At 40.7% G+C, this 20,669-nt stretch overlaps 1 protein-coding gene across 50 annotated transcripts in view; it reads left to right on the top strand.

Moving 5' to 3' along the window:
- PBRM1 (polybromo 1) overlaps window positions 1–20,669 on the top strand; it is a 130,811-nt gene that overhangs the window by 78,037 nt on the left and 32,105 nt on the right. For 42 of the 50 annotated variants that reach the window (XM_084988500.1, XM_084988498.1, XM_084988496.1 and 39 more), the window contains 4 exons: window positions 669–880; window positions 13,084–13,269; window positions 14,858–15,015; window positions 15,709–15,972. In XM_084988500.1, the coding sequence (XP_084844626.1) occupies window positions 669–880; window positions 13,084–13,269; window positions 14,858–15,015; window positions 15,709–15,972 (820 nt within the window). The remainder of the gene's footprint in view (window positions 1–668; window positions 881–13,083; window positions 13,270–14,857; window positions 15,016–15,708; window positions 15,973–20,669) is intronic. The other 8 variants (XM_084988497.1, XM_084988491.1, XM_084988494.1 and 5 more) reach the window with 1 other exon arrangement.

Raw genomic sequence — 20,669 nt, 5'->3', positions numbered from 1 at the left:
CCCACAGCATATGAAGGTTCCCAGGCCAAGGGTCTAGTAGGAGCTGTAGCTGCCAGTTTACGCCACAGCCACAGCAACACAGGATCCAAGCTGCGTCTGTGACCTACATCACAGCTCATGGCAATGCCGGATCCTTAACCCACTGAGCGAGGCCAGGGATTGAACCGTCAACTTCATGGTTCCTAGTTGGATTCGTTTCCACTGCACCACGACAGGAACTCCTCTTTAAAAGTTTTCAATATGACACAGATAAGTTTTTTCCAACCTTCCACTGTATGGCCTCTCTGCTGGTTCCCCAGAGTCTGTTATATCTATTAACACATTAAAGGGAGGTGTTGTGGCTCAGCAGTAACAAACCCAACTGGTATCCATGAGGATGCTGGTTCAATCCCTGGCCTCAGTGTGTTAACGCTCAGCCAGTGCCACGAGCTGAGTATAGGTTGCAGACGAGGCTTGGATCCCATGTGGCTGTGGTGTAGCCGGCAGCTACAGCTCCAGTTTGACCCCTAGCCTGAGAACTTAACATAGGCCAAGGGTGTGGCCCTAAAGAGACAGAAAAATAAATAAATAAACACACATTAAAGAATCATATAATAGAATTTAACATATAGTCAGTGTGTTTAAAAGAAGCAACGATGTGTAAATGAATATTCTTAATGCTGTTATAGGACAGATTCTGAAATATATGAAGATGCAGTAGAACTTCAGCAATTTTTTATTAAAATTCGTGATGAACTCTGCAAAAATGGAGAGATTCTTCTTTCACCAGCACTCAGCTATACCACAAAACATTTGCATAACGATGTGGAGAAAGAGAAAAAGGAAAAACTACCGAAAGAAATAGAAGAAGATAAACTTAAACGAGAAGAAGAAAAAAGAGGTTAGTTTCTTTTTGTTTTATTAAATATGAAGAAACATTTTACTCTATTCTAGCTTGTCTCCACTCTGCTGTGTAGAGTGTGTATATGAAGACTCAGGGTGTTGGCTCTTTCAAAATAGATGTGGGTAAGATAGGAATGTTTTTGTCATCAATTTGATAATGAGACTAGAAAAGATTGGAAGTTAACATGTGACACAGCTGTTATCCTAGTATTTCAGGAACAGAGTCAGTTCCCAAGTGTGGGAGCTTAATACTGCTTGCAGATAAAAATCTGAGGGGCCCAGCTGAGGCTAGAAAACATTCTCAGCAGTGCATACATGCAGTCTCTGCCCCATTGTTCAACAGCCTGGCTCTTCCTCATATGGACTCAGCTGGATAAGTAGATGATATTTTGGTTGATCACATGACTGGGAGGAAATTTTTATTTTAATTGTATCAACCTGAAAATGTTCCTTTGTGTCATTTGCCAGAAAGAATTTAGAAATATTTGAAAGTCGGAACTTTAATTAGAAATTTAATCATTTCTGGAAGTTCCCTTGTGGCTCCGTGGGTTAAAGATACATCATTGCCATAGCTGTGACACAGGTCACAACTGCATCTTGGGCTCAGTCCCTCAACTGGGAACTTCCACATGCCACAGTTGTGGCCAAAAAATAAAAACAAGAAATTTAATCATTTCTGGAAAAGTTAGAGTTCATATAAAGATCTAAACTACGTAACTTTCCAAGAGTTATATTTGTCTTTAGCACCAAATCTACTCCTTAGGGTTTGTTTTTTTTAAGATAAGAAAACACAGTAAGTCGATTTGAAACAAATGCTCATAAGCAATGACATATGCAAAAAATAAGAGAAAGGAACCTGGTTTGGCGAGAATAATGATTTTACCAGCACAGGGCTAGCTATAGAAACCAGCAGCTTTTTGCCAGAGAGGATGTACTCATTCAGGATGGTGAGTGAAAGAGAGAGAGAGAGAGTGTGTGTGTGTGTTGGGGGGCAGTGTAGGAGGAGGGTCCTTTGTTACTAAAATGACTCATGTCCCAGAAAATAATATTGTAATAATGGCTTATAAGAAATAATGGAGGCTAAAAAGTAGTAGCAATATTCAAAATGCTGAAAGGGATAAAACTGAAACCAAGAATTGTATATCCAGTGAAACTGTCTTTCAAAAGTGAAGCTGAAATAAGATATTCCCAGATGAACAAAATTGAGAGAATTTACTGCTGGCAGATCTTCCCCATGAGAAATACCAAAAGAAGGGGTTCCTGCTTTGGCTCAGTGTGTTAAGAATCCTACTATGGGGAGTTACCTTTGTGGCTCAGCAGGAACAAATCTGACTATTAACTGTGAGGATTTGGGTTTGATCCCTGGCCTCACTCAGTGGGTTAGGGATACAGCGTTGCTGTGAGCTGTGGTGTAGGTTGCCGACGCAGCTCAGATCCTGTGTTGCTGTGACTGTGGTGTAGGCTGGCAGCTGTAGCTCTGAGTTAACCCCTAGCCTGGGAATCTCCATATGCCTCAGGTGCAGCCCTTAAAAAAAAGAATCCGACCCCAGAGCTTGGGTCCCTATGGAGGCATGGGTTTGATCTCTGACCCAGTGCAGTGAGTTAGGATCGGCATTGCTTCAGCTATTGCTTAGATTCAATCCCTGGCCCGGGGACTTCCACATGCTGTGGGTGCAGCCATTTAAAAAAAAAAAAAAAAAGAAAGAAATACCAAAGGAAGGGCTTCAAGCCAAAATAAAATGACGCTAGGTAGTAACTCAAGTCCACAAGAAGGACTGAAAAATATAGGAAATGGTAAATATATGGGTAAATATAAAAAGACTATTGTCTATCTTTTTTCAGTTTTCTTAATTTCTTTAGAAAACATTAGGGAGTTCCTTTTGTGGCATGGCGGAAACTAATCTGATTAGTATCCATGAGGACTCAGATTTGATCCCTGGCCTTGCTCAGTGGGTTAAGGATCCGTCACTGCCATGAGCTGTGGTGGAAGTCGTCGATATGGCTCGGATTCCCAGTTCCTATGGCTGTGGTATAGGCCTGCAACTACAGCTCTGATTTGACTCCTAGCCTGGGAACTTCCATATGCCACAGGTGAAGCCCCAAAAAGACAAAAAAAAAGAAAAAAAAATAGAAAACGTTAGATTGTTTAAAGGAATAACAACCACACGTTGTTAGGTTTATAACATTTCTAGAAGTATGTATGTGACACTTAGCATAAAGGAGTAGAGTATTGGAGTGGATCTGCAATATTTAACGAAACTAAGTCAGTATTAACCTGAACTAGATGGTGATGAGTTAAAGATGCATATTGTAATGCTAGTGATAACAAATAGAAAAGGTCAGTACAGGAATTAAAATGATACACCAGGGAATTACCTGGTAGCTCAATGGCTTAAGGATCCAGCATTGTCATTACTATGGCTTTGGTTGCTGCCATGGCATGGGTTTGATCCCTGGCTCAATAACTTCCACACGCCACCAGTGTGGCCCCCCCAAAAATGATAATACCAAAAATACGTGCTTAACACTTTAAAAGAAGGCAGTAAAGGAGGAAAAAAAGGAACAAAAAGAAGACATACTAAAAACAAATCCAGGGAGTTCCCTTGTGGCACAGCAAGTTAAGGACCTGCCATTGTCCTTGGGGTGGCTCAGGTCACTGCTGTTGCGTAGGTATAATCCCTGGCCTGGGGAATTCCACATGCCTTGGGCATAGCCCCCCCCCCCAAAAAAAAAGGCAAAATGGCAGATTTGGATTTAGTCATATCAATAATTACATATTGTGAATAGACTAAATGCTCCAGTCAGAATGCATTAATTATTAGACTGAATTTAAAAAAGTAAGATCCAGGAGTTACCACCATGGCACAGTAGGTTAAGGATCCAACTGTAGTGGCTCAGGTTGCTGCATAGGTATGGGTTCAGTCGCTGGCCCGATGCAGTGGGATAAAGGATCTGCTGTTGCTGCAGCTGTGGCTTGGGTCACCACTGTGGCTCAGAGCAAAACTCTGGCCTGGAAATCTCCATATGGCACAGGTGGAGCCATAAAAATAAATAAATAAATAAATTATACATACACATATATATATATATATTTTTTTTTTTTTTTTTTTTTTTTTTTTTGTCTTTTTGCCTTTTCTAGGGCTGCTCCCGCGGCATATGGAGATTCCCAGGCTAGGGGTGTAATCGGAGCTGTGGCCACCGGCCTACGCCAGAGCCACAGCAACACGGGATCCGGGCTGCTTCTGCGACCTACACCACAGCTCACAGCAACGCCGGATCCTTAACCCACTGAGCAAGGCCAAGGATCAAACCCACAACCTCAGGGTTCCTAGTTGGATTTGGTAACCACTGAGCCACGACAGGAATTCCAATAAATAAATAAATGTTTTTTAAAAGTAAAATTCGGAGTTCCCGCTGTGGCGCAACAGAATCAGCTGCATCTTGGGAGCACAGGGACAGGTTCGTTCCCTGGCCTGGCTCAGCGGGTTAAGGATCCGGTATTACTGCAGGTGTGACTCGGGTCACACCTGCAGCCGGGATCTAATCTCTGACCTGGGAACTCCACATGTCAGGCAAAAAAGAAAAAAGATTCAACTGTATTCTATCTATAAGTTATACTGTCTTTAATTCAGATACAAGTAAATTGAAAGGAGGAGAAGACATACCATTCAAATAATAAATAGTGAATTGGAGTGGCTATATTAATATTAGACAAATAGACTTTAAGAAATATTACTGAGGAGTTCCCGTCATGGCGCGCAGTGGTTAACAAATCCGACTAGGAACCATGAGGTTGCGGGTTCGGTCCCTGCCCTTGCCTCAGTGGGTTAACGATCCGGCGTTGCCGTGAGCTGTGGTGTAGGTCGCAGACGCGGCTCGGATCCCACGTTGCTGTGGCTCTGGCGTAGGCCGGTGGCTACAGCTCCGATTCGACCCCTAGCCTGGGAACCTCCATATGCCGTGGGAGCGGCCCAAAGAAATAGCACAAAAAAAAAAAAAAAAGAAGAAATATTACTGAGAGATGCAAAGGACATTTTATAATGTTAAAAGGGTCAAGACATTTGGAATATATAATACCTATAAATGTATAGATGCCTAACGGTGGAGCCCCAAAATATATGAACCAAAAGATGACAGAATTGAGAAGGGAAATAGTTCAATAATTATAGTCTCGATACACCTTTCTCAGCAATTGATGAGACTAACTGAACCAAAAATCAGCAAAAATATAAGATTTGAATAGCATTGCTATGAACTGAATGTTGGTAGCCACCATGAAAATTCATATATTGTAGTCTGACCCTCAGTTTGTTAATATTTGGAGGTGGGGCCTTTAGGAAATAATTAGGTTTAGATGGGGTCATGGAAGTAGTGCCACCACAGTGGGATTGGTGCCATTGTAAGGGGATGAAGAGTGAGAAAACAGGAGTTTCCGTCATGGCTTAGCGGTTAAGGAACCTAACTAGTATCCATGAGGACACGGGTTCAATCCCTGGCCTTGCTCAGTGGGTTAAGGATCTGGTGTGGCCGTGAGCTGTGGTGTAGGTCGCAGACACAGCTCGGAACCAGTGTTGCTATGGCTGTGGTGTAGGCCAGGGGCTACAGCTCCAATTGGACCCCGAGCCTGGGAATCTCCATATGCCACAGGTGTGGCTCTAAAAACAAAAAGACCAAAAAAAAAAAAAAAAAAAAAAAAGGAGTGAGAAGACAGCTGTCTCTGAATCAGGAAGTGGGCCCTCACCAGGCACCAAATATGCTAGTGTTTTGACTGTGGACTTCCTAGCCTTCAGAACTATGAGAAATGAATGTTTGTTGTTTAAGCCACCCAGTCTATGGTGAATATTCTAACAGCAACCTGAGCTAAGACAAGGACTGCCAGCCAGATTGACCTGACTGACATGTGTAAAACACAACACCCAGACTACAAAATATACATTCTTTTAGAGCATGTGTGGAACGTTATCTGGAATGGACCATGTGCTGGGTTATAAAACAAGCTGCAAAAAATTTAAAAGGATTGAAATCATACCAAGTTTGTTCTCTGAATACAGTAGAATTAGAAATCAGCCACAGAAAGAAATCTAGAAAATCCCCAAATATTTGAAAATGAAGCAGTACACTTCTGAATAACCTGTGGATCAAAGAAGACATCACAAAGACAATTAGAAAAATCTTGAACTGAATGAAACTGAAAATGACAAATTAAAACTTCTGGGATATAGCTAAGGGGGTTCTTAAGAAATTTATAGCTTTAAACATGTATGTTAGAAAGGAGTAAAGATCTAAAATGAATCTGTGCTGCCATGTCAAGAAGTTAGAAAAAGAAGGGTTAGAAAAATCAAACCTGAAGTAAGTAGAGGAAATAATAAAGATCAAAATAGAAATTAATGAGAGAGAAAAACAAAATGCCAGTGTTATACCAGATATGACATTTGGGACACCAGTGTTCTACTGACAAAACTTTATGTATTTGGAATTTTTTTTTTCTTTTAAGTTTAGTTTATACTTGTCTTGGCACTGTAAAATTAGTAACAATTGCTCCTTACATTACTCTAAGGCATTTCTCAAAGTGTGGCCTCTAGGAAGGCAGCATAAACATCACCTGATAACTTGTTAGAAACGCAGATACTCTGTTCCCATTCCAGACCTACCAGTTCAGAAACTCTGAGGGTGGGACACAGCAGTCTATATTTTAACAAGTCCAGTAGGTGGTTCTGATGCACATTTAGGTCTGAGAATCTCTGCTCCAAGACCTTGGATTCACTGAGTAGAAGAGCAGGAAAAATGGCACCTGCCTTCCTTCTTGTTGGATTATCAATGATGTATGAACTCTTTATCTACTGTGGTGGTACATTCTAGAGAAAAAGCAGTACTGTCATTTTAAAGACTATTGGTAATTGCCTTTGATTGATCCTCACATACCAGGAAATATTTCTAATGACTTAATCTATGATGAAAGACCTATGGTAGAAAAGCAGAGCCACATAATGAAAAAGACAGTAGGAGGTTTCTGTTCCCTTCCCATCACTCTATCTGTCTCCTGAGCCTGGGAGCCTTTGCAGAGTAGAGGGAAGAAAGTCTTGCTGCACAGAGCTGCTTTTTGAGGCTGCCAGAACATCCTTGGCAATAATTCTTTACTTTTTGCACTAACTCAGAGACTGTATTCCAGCATGAGACTGAAATTAGGTAAAAAGTGGTGCCTTGTCATTGAATGTGAGGTCAGCACCAGAAGGACTGAGTAGGAAAAGCTATAGAAGCAGGCTGCTCTGAGGGTTATTGTAGCTAGTTATTTCTAGCCATCCTATGCCCTGTTACTTTATAAATATTAAAAGACTGCAGAATGCTGGAAGGATAGTGGTTGTGGATATCACTCAGCCGTGTCTGTCTTTAAGCCGTAAAGTAGGTTTCTTAATAATCGATGGAAATTGAGGGAAACTAGATCTCACACACCTTGTTTTTATATTAAGTGCCAGAACTGACTACTCTTACAGGGGTGAGTAAGCAAAGATAAAACAACATAAAGGACTTTCACTTAAATGTGGGCAGATTTTATACAAATAACCCACTGTTCCTCCTTCTGAAATCTCTAAAATGATGGAAAGGGGATTTTAAAACAAAAGACATAACAAAAACGCACTCTTCTCCCTCAAAAAAAAGAAAGCAGTGGAAGAGAAGATGATGGCAGTTAAAATTTGGAAGCTGGAACATAGATAGATAAATTTAGTTTCTTCTCTTTTTTTTCTTTTTAGCACTGCACCCGTGGCATATGGAAATTCCCAGGCTAGGGGTTGAAATGGAGCTGTAGCTGCTGCCCTACCCCATAGCCACAGCAACCCAGAATCTCAGCTGCGTCTGTGACCTACACCGCAGCTCAGGGCAATGCTGGATCCTTAACCCACTGAGCAAGGCTAGGGATCAAACCTGCATCCTCATGGATACTAGATGCCTTGGTTACCACTGAGCCACGACGGGAACTCTTGAATGGATAAATTTCTAATGCCGGCTTCAGTGCTAGCATCAGATGAAGACAGACATTAAGCAGGCTAATTCCTGTCTAGAAAGGTGCAGAGAAATTAGAACACCATGTACTCCTGAAAAGTGGGAGCGCATGTGAGGCTGGAAACAGAAGGATTAATTGAAAGTTTAGAGTTGAACCTCCAGATCACCTCCACACCCTTCCAGTGACTTACCTAAAGAGTCCAGACTCAGGGACACCAGGCATTCCTAAGGGGGGGAATATGAGTCTGAGGAAGGGGATTGTGAAAGGATTTATACTAAATAGTGAGACTTTTGACTCTCTTAACTACTAGAATGCTAGCAGTCAGGATTTTAATTTTGAGACCGATTTTTCTCTTGAGAAATGGACCAAGCAATGGGGGGAAACTAAGATAACATCTGGAAGTCCTCAACAAAAACTATCAGTCAGCAAGCCCTCTGTATGCACAGAGAGCTTCTATCAGCTTTGTATAGCTTTTTTTTTTTTTTTTGTCTTTTTGTCTTTTTGCAATTTCTTGGGCCGCTCCTGTGGCATATGGAGGTTCCCAGGCTAGGGGTTGAATCGGAGCTGCAGCCACCGGCCTACACCAGAGCCACAGCAACTCTGGATCTGAGCCGCGTCTGCAACCTACACCACAGCTCACGGCAACACCGAATCCTTAAAACCTACTGAGCAAGGCCAGGGATCGAACCCGCAACCTCATGGTTCCTAGTCGGATTCGTTAACCACTGAGCCATGACGGGAACTCCTGTAAAGCATTTTACTTTGACATAGAAGCAGGTATGTATTTAAATAGGGCCAGATATTTAAGGGAAATCCAAGATGTTAAGATAAAGGACAAAACAAAAAAGAAAAAAAAAAAGAGGACCTTGGAGGAAACAAAACTAAAGGCAACAGGAGAAATATTTTTTTAAAAGCCAACTAAACTAAAATTTAGAACTTCAGAGAGATGAAAAGCTACTGTATCCATAAAACAAGAACAGGAGGCCATTAAAAAATGAACATTTGCAGAACAGAAAAATTCTTGGAAATCAGTGGGTTAAGGATCTGGCATTACCACAAGCTGCAGCATAAGTCACAGACTCAGCTCTGATCTGGCATTGCCGTGGCTATTGTGTAGGCCTGCAGCTGCAGCTCTGATTTGACCCCTAACACAGATATTGCCACATATGTGGCTGTAAAAAGAAAAAAAAAAAAAAAAGTGAGCAAAAGTCTTGAATAGACATATCTCCAAAGAAATTATACAAAATGGCCATGAGCACATGAAAAAGTCCTCAGTGTCATTAATTATTATAGGGAATACAAATCAAAACTACCATGAGATACTTTACACCCTTTCAAATGAATGTTATCAAAAAATAATAATGAATTCCATCATGGCTAAGCATTCAACGAACCCAGCTAGCATCCATAATGATGGATGCAGGTTCGATCCCTGGCCTTGCTCAGTGGATTAAGGATCTGGCATTGCCTGAGCTGTGGTGTAGATTGCAGATGTGGCTTGGATCCCACATTGCTGTGGCTATCTATGGCATAGGCTGGCGGCTGCAGCTCCTTTTCGGCCCTTAGCCTGGGAACTTCCATATACCGCAGGTACAGCCCTAAAAAGCAAATAAAATACAATAAAATAAATAAGGAAAATACAAGTGTTGGTGAGCATGTGGAGAAACTGAACCCTCATAAATTGCTAATGGGAATGTAAAATGGTGCATTCACTAGTTTTAATACCTTTTAAAACTAAACATTGAATTACTGTATTATCCATTAGTTCTGCTCCTAAGTATATATCCAAAAGAACTGAAAGCAGGAGCTCAGACAGATACTTGTATACCAGTGTTCATAACATCATTATTCACAATAGCCAAAAAGCACAAACAGCTCAAGCGTCCATCACAGATAAATGGATAAACACGATGTGGAATTACATGCAATAGAATGTTATTCAGCTATAGAAAAAAAGTGAAGTTCTGACACAAGATGTATGAACCTTGAAAACACTGCTAACTGAAATAAGCCAGATACAAAAGGACAGATACTGTATGATCCATTTATTTAAAGTACCTAGAGTGCCAAATTTATTGAGAGACAAAATAGTTTAGAGGTTACCAGTCTGTGGGGAGCAAAGAAAGGACTTATTAGTTAATAACTACAGAGTTTCTATTTGGAGTAAAGAAAAAGTTATAGAAATAGTGGTTTTGGTTGCACATTATGAATGTAATTAATGCCACTGAATTATATATACACTTTTTTTTTTTTTTTTAATTTTGCCTTTTCTAGGGCCGCTCCCTCGGCATATGGAAGTTCCCAGGCTAGGGGTCTAATCAGAGCTGTAACCACCGGCCTACACCAGAGCCACAGCACCGCAGCATCCGAGCTGAGTCTGCGACCTGCACCACAGCTCACAGTAACACTGGATCCTTAACCCACTGAGCAAGGCCAGGGATCGAACCCGCAACCTCATGGTTTCTAGTCGGATTTGTTAACCACTGAGCCATGACGGGAACTCCAAAAAACTGCTTTAATGATAACAGAAATGAAACATTTAGAGAAGGATTAGAAGATAAAGTTGAACTAGAACAACAACAAGTAAACAAAGAAAAAGATATCTAAGAGATCAGGTCAAGTGGCCCAGAATCCACATACTGCAGGACACAGTTCTGCTAAGCTTTCTGCCTCTATATAACAAGGATCCCTCCACTTTCCAATAACATTTTCTTTGTTTCCTCTGAGCCCTCAGTGCCAAGTCTTTAATGTCCATTTCTCTACTTACAGTCTATTCAAAGCAATCTAGGCTTTTTCTATCATGCTTCTCGAAATTCTTCCAGTCTCTGCCTACTACCCAGTTCCAAAGTCACTCTCATATTTTTTTTAGGTATTTATTGCAGAAATAACCCCATAATGGGTACCAAAATTTCATCTAAATAATCATCAACTCAGAAGTCCCAAGTCTCACTATTTGAATCATCTAAATTAGGTGTATAGGTAAGATCCATACTGAGACACAATTTCTCTTCATCTGTGAACTTGTTGAAATAGAACAGATTCTTTGCTCCTATATAGTGTAGTGATGGAACATGCATAGAACAATAATTAGAGACATACCCATTCAAAAGGGAGAAATGGAAGGGAAAAAAAAAAAAAAAAAGAGTCATCAATTCTAAGCGGTTTCAAGATCCAGCCAGGCAAACTCCATTAGGCTTCAAGGCTTGGAATTAGTTCTCTGTGGCTCTGCATTTTTCCCTCTGAATCATCTTTTTTGTAAAAGGTAGCACATGTCTGCAGCTGAGTTTTTTTTTTATCAGCCTGTTTTCTGTCTCTAGAATTTTGAGGCTTTAGCAGCCTTTTTTCATTTTGTATTCCTTCTGTCCCTTTCAGGCAAATTGCCAGTATTCTTGCTAGTATAAAATTCTCAAGAACCTCGTGAGTCTATTTCCTTTGTCACAGGGATTCATTTGACTAGTCAACTACTAGATAACATTTTCCACCTAAATTGGTAAAACATTTAATTTTTTAAATTTAATTTTATTCTTTTGGCCACGGCATGCAGGAGTTTGATATGAGATCTCAGTTCCCAGACCAAGATTGAACTTCACCGGCCCACAGAAGTGAAAGCACAGAGTCCTAACGACTATACCATCAGAGAATTCCCAGCAAAACTTTTTAAAAAAATTCTAATACCAGTATTAGAGAATGAATGGAGAAACAGGCTCCCCCTCTTGTAGCCAAACAGTGAATGACTTAAATTGGTATAGATTTTGGGGATTCAGTTTAGAATATGCGTTTTAAAAACATGTTTACTTCCACCTTTTTGATTTATGGAATATTATGCTAAGGAAGTAATCAAAGCTTTTTCTGAAGAAAAACCTACAGTGTTTGTTTACAAATGATGACTTGTATGGAACCATTCAAGTCTTGTTTAACAAAAATGAAAATCTTGCTGGAGGAGCTCCCACTGCAACACAACTGGATCAGCAGCATCTTAGGAGTGTTAGGAAGTGGGTTCAATCACCAACCCAGCACAGTGGGTTAAAGAGCTGGTGTTGCCACAGGTGCGGCCTAGGTCACGGTTGTGGCTCCGATCTCATCCCTGGCCTGGGAGCTGCATGCGCTGTGGGGCAGCCAAAAGGAAAAAAAAATCTTGCTGGAATGTATTAAATTTTGGTAAATGAGTGTGATATATTAAATGTATGCATATGTGGTTTACAATATGTTGTATGAAATAATGTATTTTATATCCCATCAATTCTAAGATTCTGGAGTTCCCATTTTGGCTCAGCAGGTTAAGAACTGTGAGGATGTGGCTTTGGCCCCAGGCCTTGCTCAATGGGTTAAGGATCTAGTGTTGTGATGTAGGTTGCAGATGTAGTTTGGATCCAGTGTTGCTCTGGCTGTAGTGTATGCTGGCAGTCACAGCTTCATGAACTCCAATTCAACCCCTAGCCTGGGAACTTTCATACGCTGTAGGTGTGGCCATAAATAAATAATTCCATTCCTTGTGACATAACCATGTAATAACTGTTAGAGGAAAAAATTTTAGAGGCATTAAGATGGAGAGAAAATACATGAAATTACTTCTAGGAAAAAAAAAATTATATATATATATATATATATATATATATATGGAGTTCCCGTCATGGCTCAGTGGTTGACGAATCCAACTAGGAACCATGAGGTTGCGGGTTCAATCCCTGGCCTCGATCAGTGGGTTAAGGATCCAGGGTTGCCGTGAGCTATGGTGTAGGTCGCAGATGCGGCTCGGATCCGGCATTGCTGTGGCTGTGGTGTAGGCCGGTGGCTACAGCTCCAATTAGACCCCTAGCCTAGGAACCTCCATATGCTGCGGGTGCAGCCCTAAAAGACAAAAAAAAAAAAGAAATTACTTCTAGGATTACATGATTTATGAGTGACCTATTTTCTTCTTTATCATAACTTTTTGTATCATCTAGAATGACTGTATTGGGCATATATTATTGATTGTTTTTATTCTGTAGATCCTTTATGTATTTATTTAAATTAATGACCATTGGTTGTAATTCAAACGAGTTTTGAGTAGAGCCTATTGGGAATAAGGATGTGGTACTCTTTGCCCTGGATCCTGCCTTTGAATATCTAGGAAAGAATTAAATGTTTTAGTATGTGTTGTTGAATCTTGCATCTGATTCCAGCATCCCTTCATGAGAATATTTTACCCTTTTTAACCTAAGAAGCTGAAAAGAGTGAAGATTCCTCGGGAGCTGCTGGCCTCTCAGGCTTACATCGTACATATAGCCAGGACTGCAGCTTTAAGAACAGCATGTACCATGTTGGAGATTATGTCTATGTGGAGCCTGCAGAGGCCAATCTACAACCACATATAGTCTGTATTGAGAGACTGTGGGAGGATTCTGCTGGTAAGTTTGTTTTTTGTTTTGTTTTGTTTTTGTAAGTTCTTTTTAAATTGAAGAGGAGATGCTGAGAGGTGGTTAGTTTACTCCTCCTTGTCCTCAGGGAAGAAAATAGTAACTCAGAGGTTTTATGTCTTACAACACTAGTTGTTCTACACTGTGTCAGTAAATACAATTAGTACCCATTATGAGAGACATAGGCTAGAGCACTGTTGGGCAGGGACACAGTTGAATCAAAAGAAATGCAGCTTCTTGAAGCCTAGTTGAGATTCACTCATTGAACTAATATTTATTAAAAATACTAGGAACCAAACTCTGTAAGATGTCAGATAGTCAGAGGAACAAAAGGCTTATGTTTTACCCTTGGCAAAATCATAAATATACTGTCTAGCACAAAGAACTATCCAGTCTCCTGGGATAGACCATGATGGAAAATAATATTTTAAAAAAGAGGAGTTCCCGTCGTGGCTCAGTGGTTAACGAATCTGAGTAGGAACCATGAGGTTGCGGGTTCGGTCCCTGCCCTTGCTCAGTGGGTTAACGATCCGGCGTTGCCGTGAGCTGTGGTGTAGGTTGCAGACGCGGCTCGGATCCCTCATTGCTGTGGCTCTGGCATAGGCTGGTGGCTACAGCTCTGATTCGACCCCTAGCCTGGGAACCTCCATATGCCGCGGGAGCGGCCCAAGAAATAGCAAAAAGACAAAAAAAAAAAAAAAGAATGTGTGTGTGTGTGTGTATTTATGACTGAGTCATTTTGCTGTACAGCAGAAATTGGCAGTACATTGTAAATCAACTATAATAATATAAAAAACATATGTAAACACATTAAATCATAAATAAGAAAGAAATTATAATAGACATGTGCCTTGGCTTAGAATTTTATTTCAAAAAGGTTTCCTAGAACGGTTGCCTTTAACTTGAGACATAAATAGGAGTTAGGCCAAAAGCAGGCAGAAATGTGATCCATACTGTGTGATTGTTTCAGCTGTTTATCCTGTAAAATACCTTTGTATTTCTTTACCCAAGGGCTAAATATGTCCTTTAATAATCATTATTTAAAGCACACAGCTTTAGGTATGTCCTGACCAGCAGAATAGAGCAGATCTCATTACCTTCTTCATTCTTTGTATTATACATCTTTTAATATGAGGGGGAAAGTAGCATTTTTTAGGACTCATTACACTTCATAATTTTAAAGTATTGTTTCTGGAATTCCCATCATGGCTCAGCAGTAATGAACCTGACAGATATCCATGAGGACACCGGTTCGATCCTTGGCCTTGCTCAGTGGATTAAGGATCTGGCAGTGAGCTGTGATGTAGGTCACAGACACAGCTTATATCTGGAGTTGCTGTGCCTGTGGTGTAGACTGGCCCCGAGCCTGGGAACTTCCATATGCCACAGTGCGGGTGCAGCCCTAAAAAGACAAAAAAGACAGTCAATCAATCAATCAAGTATTGTTTCTGCTAAGATAATCATATTTAAGGAACTGTGGCCTAAGAAGCATATTGCTAAGTTCAGGCTGTGGCAGAGTAGAGTATTTGCTCATTTTGATTTTTGTTAATGCTAATTCTCTCTCTCTTTTGTTCTTAAGGTGAAAAATGGTTGTATGGCTGTTGGTTCTATCGGCCAAATGAAACATTCCATCTGGCTACACGAAAATTTCTAGAAAAAGAAGTTTTTAAAAGTGACTATTACAATAAAGTTCCTGTTAGTAAAATTCTAGGGAAATGTGTGGTCATGTTTGTCAAGGTAAGAAATTTATCGGTCCTAAAAGAATAAATTATCCCATGGGAATAAAATTCATAAACACACAAAAAATCAATATTTACAAAATCGGTGGCTCTGTTTTAAACTGTTTGAATTTTAAGCTGTGTCTCTGTGGCTTTATATAAAGATTTGGGGATATATCAACCTTAACATAATGATGAAAGACCATTTGCTGCCTACGGTGTATAGCTATATGCAGTTAGCTTAATTTTTTTTATATTGCCAGACAAATTTTTAAGGCTGACAGTTTCTGAAGGACCACTTATAAATTGTCACTGTCGTTTTTTATTAATTTATTTATTTGTTGCTTTTTAAGGCCACACCTGCAGCATATGAAAGTTCCCGGGCTAGGGTTCAAATTGGAGCTGTACCTGCTGGCCTGCACCACAGCTACAGCAACACAGGATCCAAGCTATGTCTGCAACCTACACCACAGCTCATGTCAATGCCAGATCCTAACCCATGGAGTGAGGCCAGGGATCGAACCTACATTCTCATGGATACTGGTTGGGTTTGTTACTGCTGAGCCACAATGGGAACTCCACAATTTACCATTGTTGTTAACTGTCACAAAGTCTTAACACTTTGGCTTTTATTTTTTTGCTTGGTTGGTGTTTTTTGATTGGTTTCAGAAAATTAAATTCACCTAATCGATTTTATTCTTATATCCACCAGGAATACTTTAAATTATGCCCAGAAAACTTTCGAGATGAGGATGTTTTTGTCTGTGAATCACGGTATTCTGCTAAAACCAAATCTTTTAAGAAAATTAAACTATGGACCATGCCCATCAGCTCAGTTAGGTTTGTCCCTCGGGATGTCCCCTTGCCTGTGGTCCGAGTGGCCTCTGTATTTGCAAATGCTGATAAAGGGGATGATGAGAAGAACACAGACAACTCAGAAGACAGTCGAACTGAAGACAGTTTTAACTTGGAAAAGGTATGTAGCCAATAGCCACACAGAAAAGAATTTTACATTGCAAAAAATCTATTCCTAAAAATAAATGAATAAAGTTTTCAAATTCAGAATTAGAAAAAGAACAGCAATATAAAACCTAAGCCAAATATTTCTTCTTAGGGAACTATGAAGGAAAGAAATTAATATTTAGAAAATAGAACAATAGGGAGTTCCCGTCATGGTTCAGCAGAAATGAATCTGACTAATGTCCATGAGGATGCAGATTCAGTCCCTGGCCTGGCTCTGTGGGTTAAGGATCCAGTGTTGAGCTGTGGTATAGGTCACAGATACAGCTTGGATCTGGCATTGCTGTGGCCGTGGTGTAGGCCGGCAGCTACAGCTGATTCAACCTCTATCCTGGAAACTTCCATATGCTGCGGGTGCAGCCCTTAAAAAAAAAAGGCAAATAAAACAATAGAAATGAGAAGGAGACTTCGACAAGTCCAATGAGATAAACTACCAACTATCCTAATAAAGGAGAAATAAGGGAAATTAAACTCAGAATACAAAATGTGAAAAAAATTTAAGGACTTGTACATTGCTGTTAATAAATTTGAAAATCTGGATGAATGAATAATTTTCTAGGATAATGCAAATTACCAAAATGTAATCAAGAAGATACATAACACATGTAAGTAGACAACCACCTAAAGAAATTTTTTTTTTTTTTTTCTTTTTGGGGCTGCATCCATGGCATAGAGAAGTTCCCAGGCTAGAGGTTGAATAGTAGCTTCAACTGCGAGCATACTCCATAGCCACAGCAATTTGGGATCCAAGCCACATCTGCAACCTACACCACAGCTCACGGCAACATCAGATTCTTAACCCATTGAGTGAGGCCAGGGGTTGAACCCGAGTTCTCATATCCTAGTCAGGTTTATAACCCACTGAGAACTCCCAAGAAATTTTTTTTTTAATGTGAAAGATCTCACCCCAAAGAATGCTCAGGTCAGGAGTTCCCGTCGTGGCGCAGTGGTTAACGAGTCCGACTGGGAACCATGGGGTTGCGGGTTCGGTCCCTGCCCTTGCTCAGTGGGTTGACGATCCGGCGTTGCCGTGAGCTGTGGTGAAGGTTGCAGACGTGGCTCGGATCCCGCGTTGCTGTGGCTCTGGCGTAGGCCGGTGGCTACAGCTCCGATTGGACCCCTAGCCTGGGAACCTCCATGTGCCGCGGGAGCGGCCCAAGAAATAGCAACAACAACAACAACAAAAGACAAAAAGACAAAAAAAAAAAGAATGCTCAGGTCAGATCATTCCATAGGTGAATTCCTTTTTTTTTTTGTCTTTTTTTTTTTTGTCTTTTTCTTGGGCTGCACCTGCAGAATGTGGAGATTCCCAGGCTAGGGATCTAATCAGAGCTGTAGCCACCAGCCTACACCAGGGCCACAGCAATTCAGGATCCAAGCCACATCTGCAACCTACGCCACAGCTCACAGCAACCCCGGATCCTTAACCCACTGAGCAAGGCCAGGGATCGAACCCGCAACCTCATGGTTCCTAGTCAGATTTGTTAACCACTGAGCCACGACGGGAACTCCTAGGTGAATTCTTTTAACCTTGTAAATTATTACTGAGCATAGACAACAAAGAAAATTTCCCAGTTTGCTTTACAAAGACAGGATAATGTTGATTCCAAAACCTGGCAAAATAAAAACAGGAAACTACAGTTCAGTCTCACTTCATGAATATTGATACAAAAATACTTAGGGAAAATGTATTCCTATAAGTGAGATCAGGTTAGTTATTTGAGAACAACATGACCAAGTAGGGGTGTAGTTCATTCTAAGAATGCAAGGATTGTTCAAAATTAGGAAAATCAGTAATATAGTTTATTACATTAGTAGATATAAGATCAAAGAAATTATTTGATAAGGTATAGTACCTGTATTGATTGATTTAAATCTTTAAATGGGTATTTCCTCAAAGTGATTTTTTTTAAATTATTGTCATATCTCAAGCCTAATACCTGTGGGAGAAATTCCTTTTAGAGTTATACACATGACAGAGGTGCTTGCTACACCATTTTCTATATTTTCCTGAAAATAGTCAATGTAGCTAGACAAAAGTAGTAAAAATATTGACAATGAGAGGCAAAGTTTTTTTTTTCTTTTATTTTTAGGACTGCACCTGTGGCATATGGAAGTTCCCAGGCTAGGGGTCAGATCGGAACTACAGCTGCTGGCCTACACCACTGTCACAGCAAGGCTGGATCCAAGCCTCGTCTATAACTTCCACCACAGCTCGAGGCAATGCTGGATCCTTAACCCACTGAGTGAGGCCAGGGATTGAACCTTTGTCCTCATGGATACTAGTTGGGTTCGTTTTCTGCTGAGCCACATAGAGAACTCCCCAGAATTATTTTTTTGAAGATAATGGGGGGAGAAATTAACCCCCCCAAAAAAATTTTTTTTGGTCTTTTTGTCTTTTGAGGGCCGCTCCTGCGGCATATAGAGATTCTCAGGCTAGGGGTCTAATTGGAGCTGTAGCTGCCAGCCTACGCCAAAGCCACAGGAATGCCAGATCCGAGCTGCATCTGTGATCTACACCACAGCTCACAGCAATGCCGGATCCTTAATACACTGAGCAAGGCCAGAGATTGAACCCGCAACCTCATGGTTCCTAGTCGGATTTGTTTCCACTGAGCCACGACTGGAACTCCAACAAAAATTTTTGAAACTGAGAATTCAACAAGTAGATATTTGAAAACTCCTATATGTCAATAGCTTTATTATATAAATACAATAATTCATGACTTTTGAAAATAAAGTGAAAATATTGAATACACTTTAACAACTGTTAGCAAAATCATAATGAAGAAAATATCCAATTCACATGACTGAAAAAAAAATTAAGGGAGTCCCCTTTGTGGCTCAGTGGGTTAAGAACCTAATACCCATGAGAATGCAGGTTCGATCCCTGGCCTCGCTCAGTGGGTTAAAGATCCAGTGTTGCCCAGGCTCCAGTGTAGGTCATAGATGTGGCTCAGATCTGGCATTGCTGTGGTTGTGGTGTTGTTTTGTTTGCTTTTTTTTTTTTTTTTTTTAAGGGCTGCACCGGCAGCACATGGAAGTTCCCAGGCTAGGGGTCAAATCAGAGCTGTAGCTGCTCTGGCCTATACCACAGCCGTGTCTGCAACCTACACCACAGCTCCCAGCAGTGCTGGATCCTAAACCCACTGAGCAAGGCCAGGGATCAAACCTGCATCTTCATGGATACCAGTTGGGTTCATTAATACTGAGCCATGATGAAAATTCTGAAGAAATTATTTTGGAAGTACCTCTTGTGGCTTAGTGGAGTAAGAACCCAGTATTGTCTCTGTGAGGATGGCAGTTCAATCCCTGGCCTCTCTCAGTGGATTAAAGATCCTGCATTGCCAAAGGTGCAGCTTAGTTTGCAGATGAGACTTGGGTCTGGTGTTGCTGCGACTGTGACATGGGTATTTGCAGCTCCAATTTAGACAATGGTCCAGGAATTCCCATATGCTGTAGGTGTGGCTCTAAAAAGAAAAAAAGAAAGAAAACTTATTTTGGTGTTCCCAGTGTGGCACAGTTTAAGAATCAAACTGCAGTGGCTCATGTTGCTGTGGCAGCATGAGTTTGATCCCTGGCCTGGCACGTGGGTTAAAGGATCTGGAGTTGCCCTACCCGTGGTGTAGGTCATAGGCGCAACTCAGGTTCAGTCCTTGGTCTGGAAACTTCTGTATGCTGACATTGCAGCAATAGAAAGAAAGAAAGAGAGGGAGGGAGGAAGGAAGAGAAATTATCTTAAAAGAAATATATGGAACTTGTGGAAAGAAAAACAGTCTACTGAAGGACATAAAAGACTTGAATAAATTATTTTGGAACTTGACAAAATTATTCTAGCATTCTTACAAAAGAATAAATTGATGACAATCATCAAAATAAAGTAGAAAAACTGAAAGAATAGTCAAGAGTGCTTTGCCCTGCCAAATAGTGTTACATTTTTACAAAACTACATTTAAAAAGTGAGGAGTTCCTGTTGTGACTCAGGGGAAATGAATCTGACTAGTATCCATCAGGACGCAGGTTGGATCCCTCGCCTCACTCATTGGGTTAAAGATCCAGCATTGCCGTGAGCTGTGGTGTAGGTCACAGACTTGGCTCAGATCCCGCATTGCTGTGGCTATGGTGTAGGCCAGTGGCTGTAGCTCTGATTCGACCCCTAGCCTGAGAACCTCCATATGCTGCGGGTGTGGCCCTAAAATGACTAAATAAATAAATAATGGTTAGTTAAAACCTGGAGGCTTAAAAAAAAAAAAAAATAGATATTAGCTCGGGATCAGTCAGTGAAGGGAATAGGCATTTAACAGTTAAAGCCAGAATATAAAGATAATAATTTATTCATTCGTTGTGGTTTTACTCCCTTCACCTTTTTTGGCCACACCTGCAGCAAATTGAAATTCCCAGGTCAGGGATCAAATCTGAGCCACATCTGCAACCTATACCAGCATCACTGGATCCATAACTCACTGGACCCAGCTTGTGATTGAACCAGCAGTGCCACAGAGACCAGCCAGACGATTAAACTACCACACCACACCGGCTTCTTACATATTTTATTTTTACTTTTATTTTGGAATGACTTTCTTTCTTTCTTTCTTTTTTTTTTTTTTTTTTTTTTTGTCTTTTCTAGGGTTGCACCCGCAGCATATGGATGTT

The sequence above is a fragment of the Sus scrofa genome, chromosome 13 (assembly GCF_054392235.1).
Source record: "Sus scrofa isolate SSC_HxYL_T2T_F1_AM1 chromosome 13, Sscrofa_HxYL_maternal_Yorkshire_Landrace_v2.0, whole genome shotgun sequence".
Taxonomy (NCBI): domain Eukaryota; kingdom Metazoa; phylum Chordata; class Mammalia; order Artiodactyla; family Suidae; genus Sus; species Sus scrofa.
This window is presented reverse-complemented; position numbering and strand designations above follow the sequence as displayed.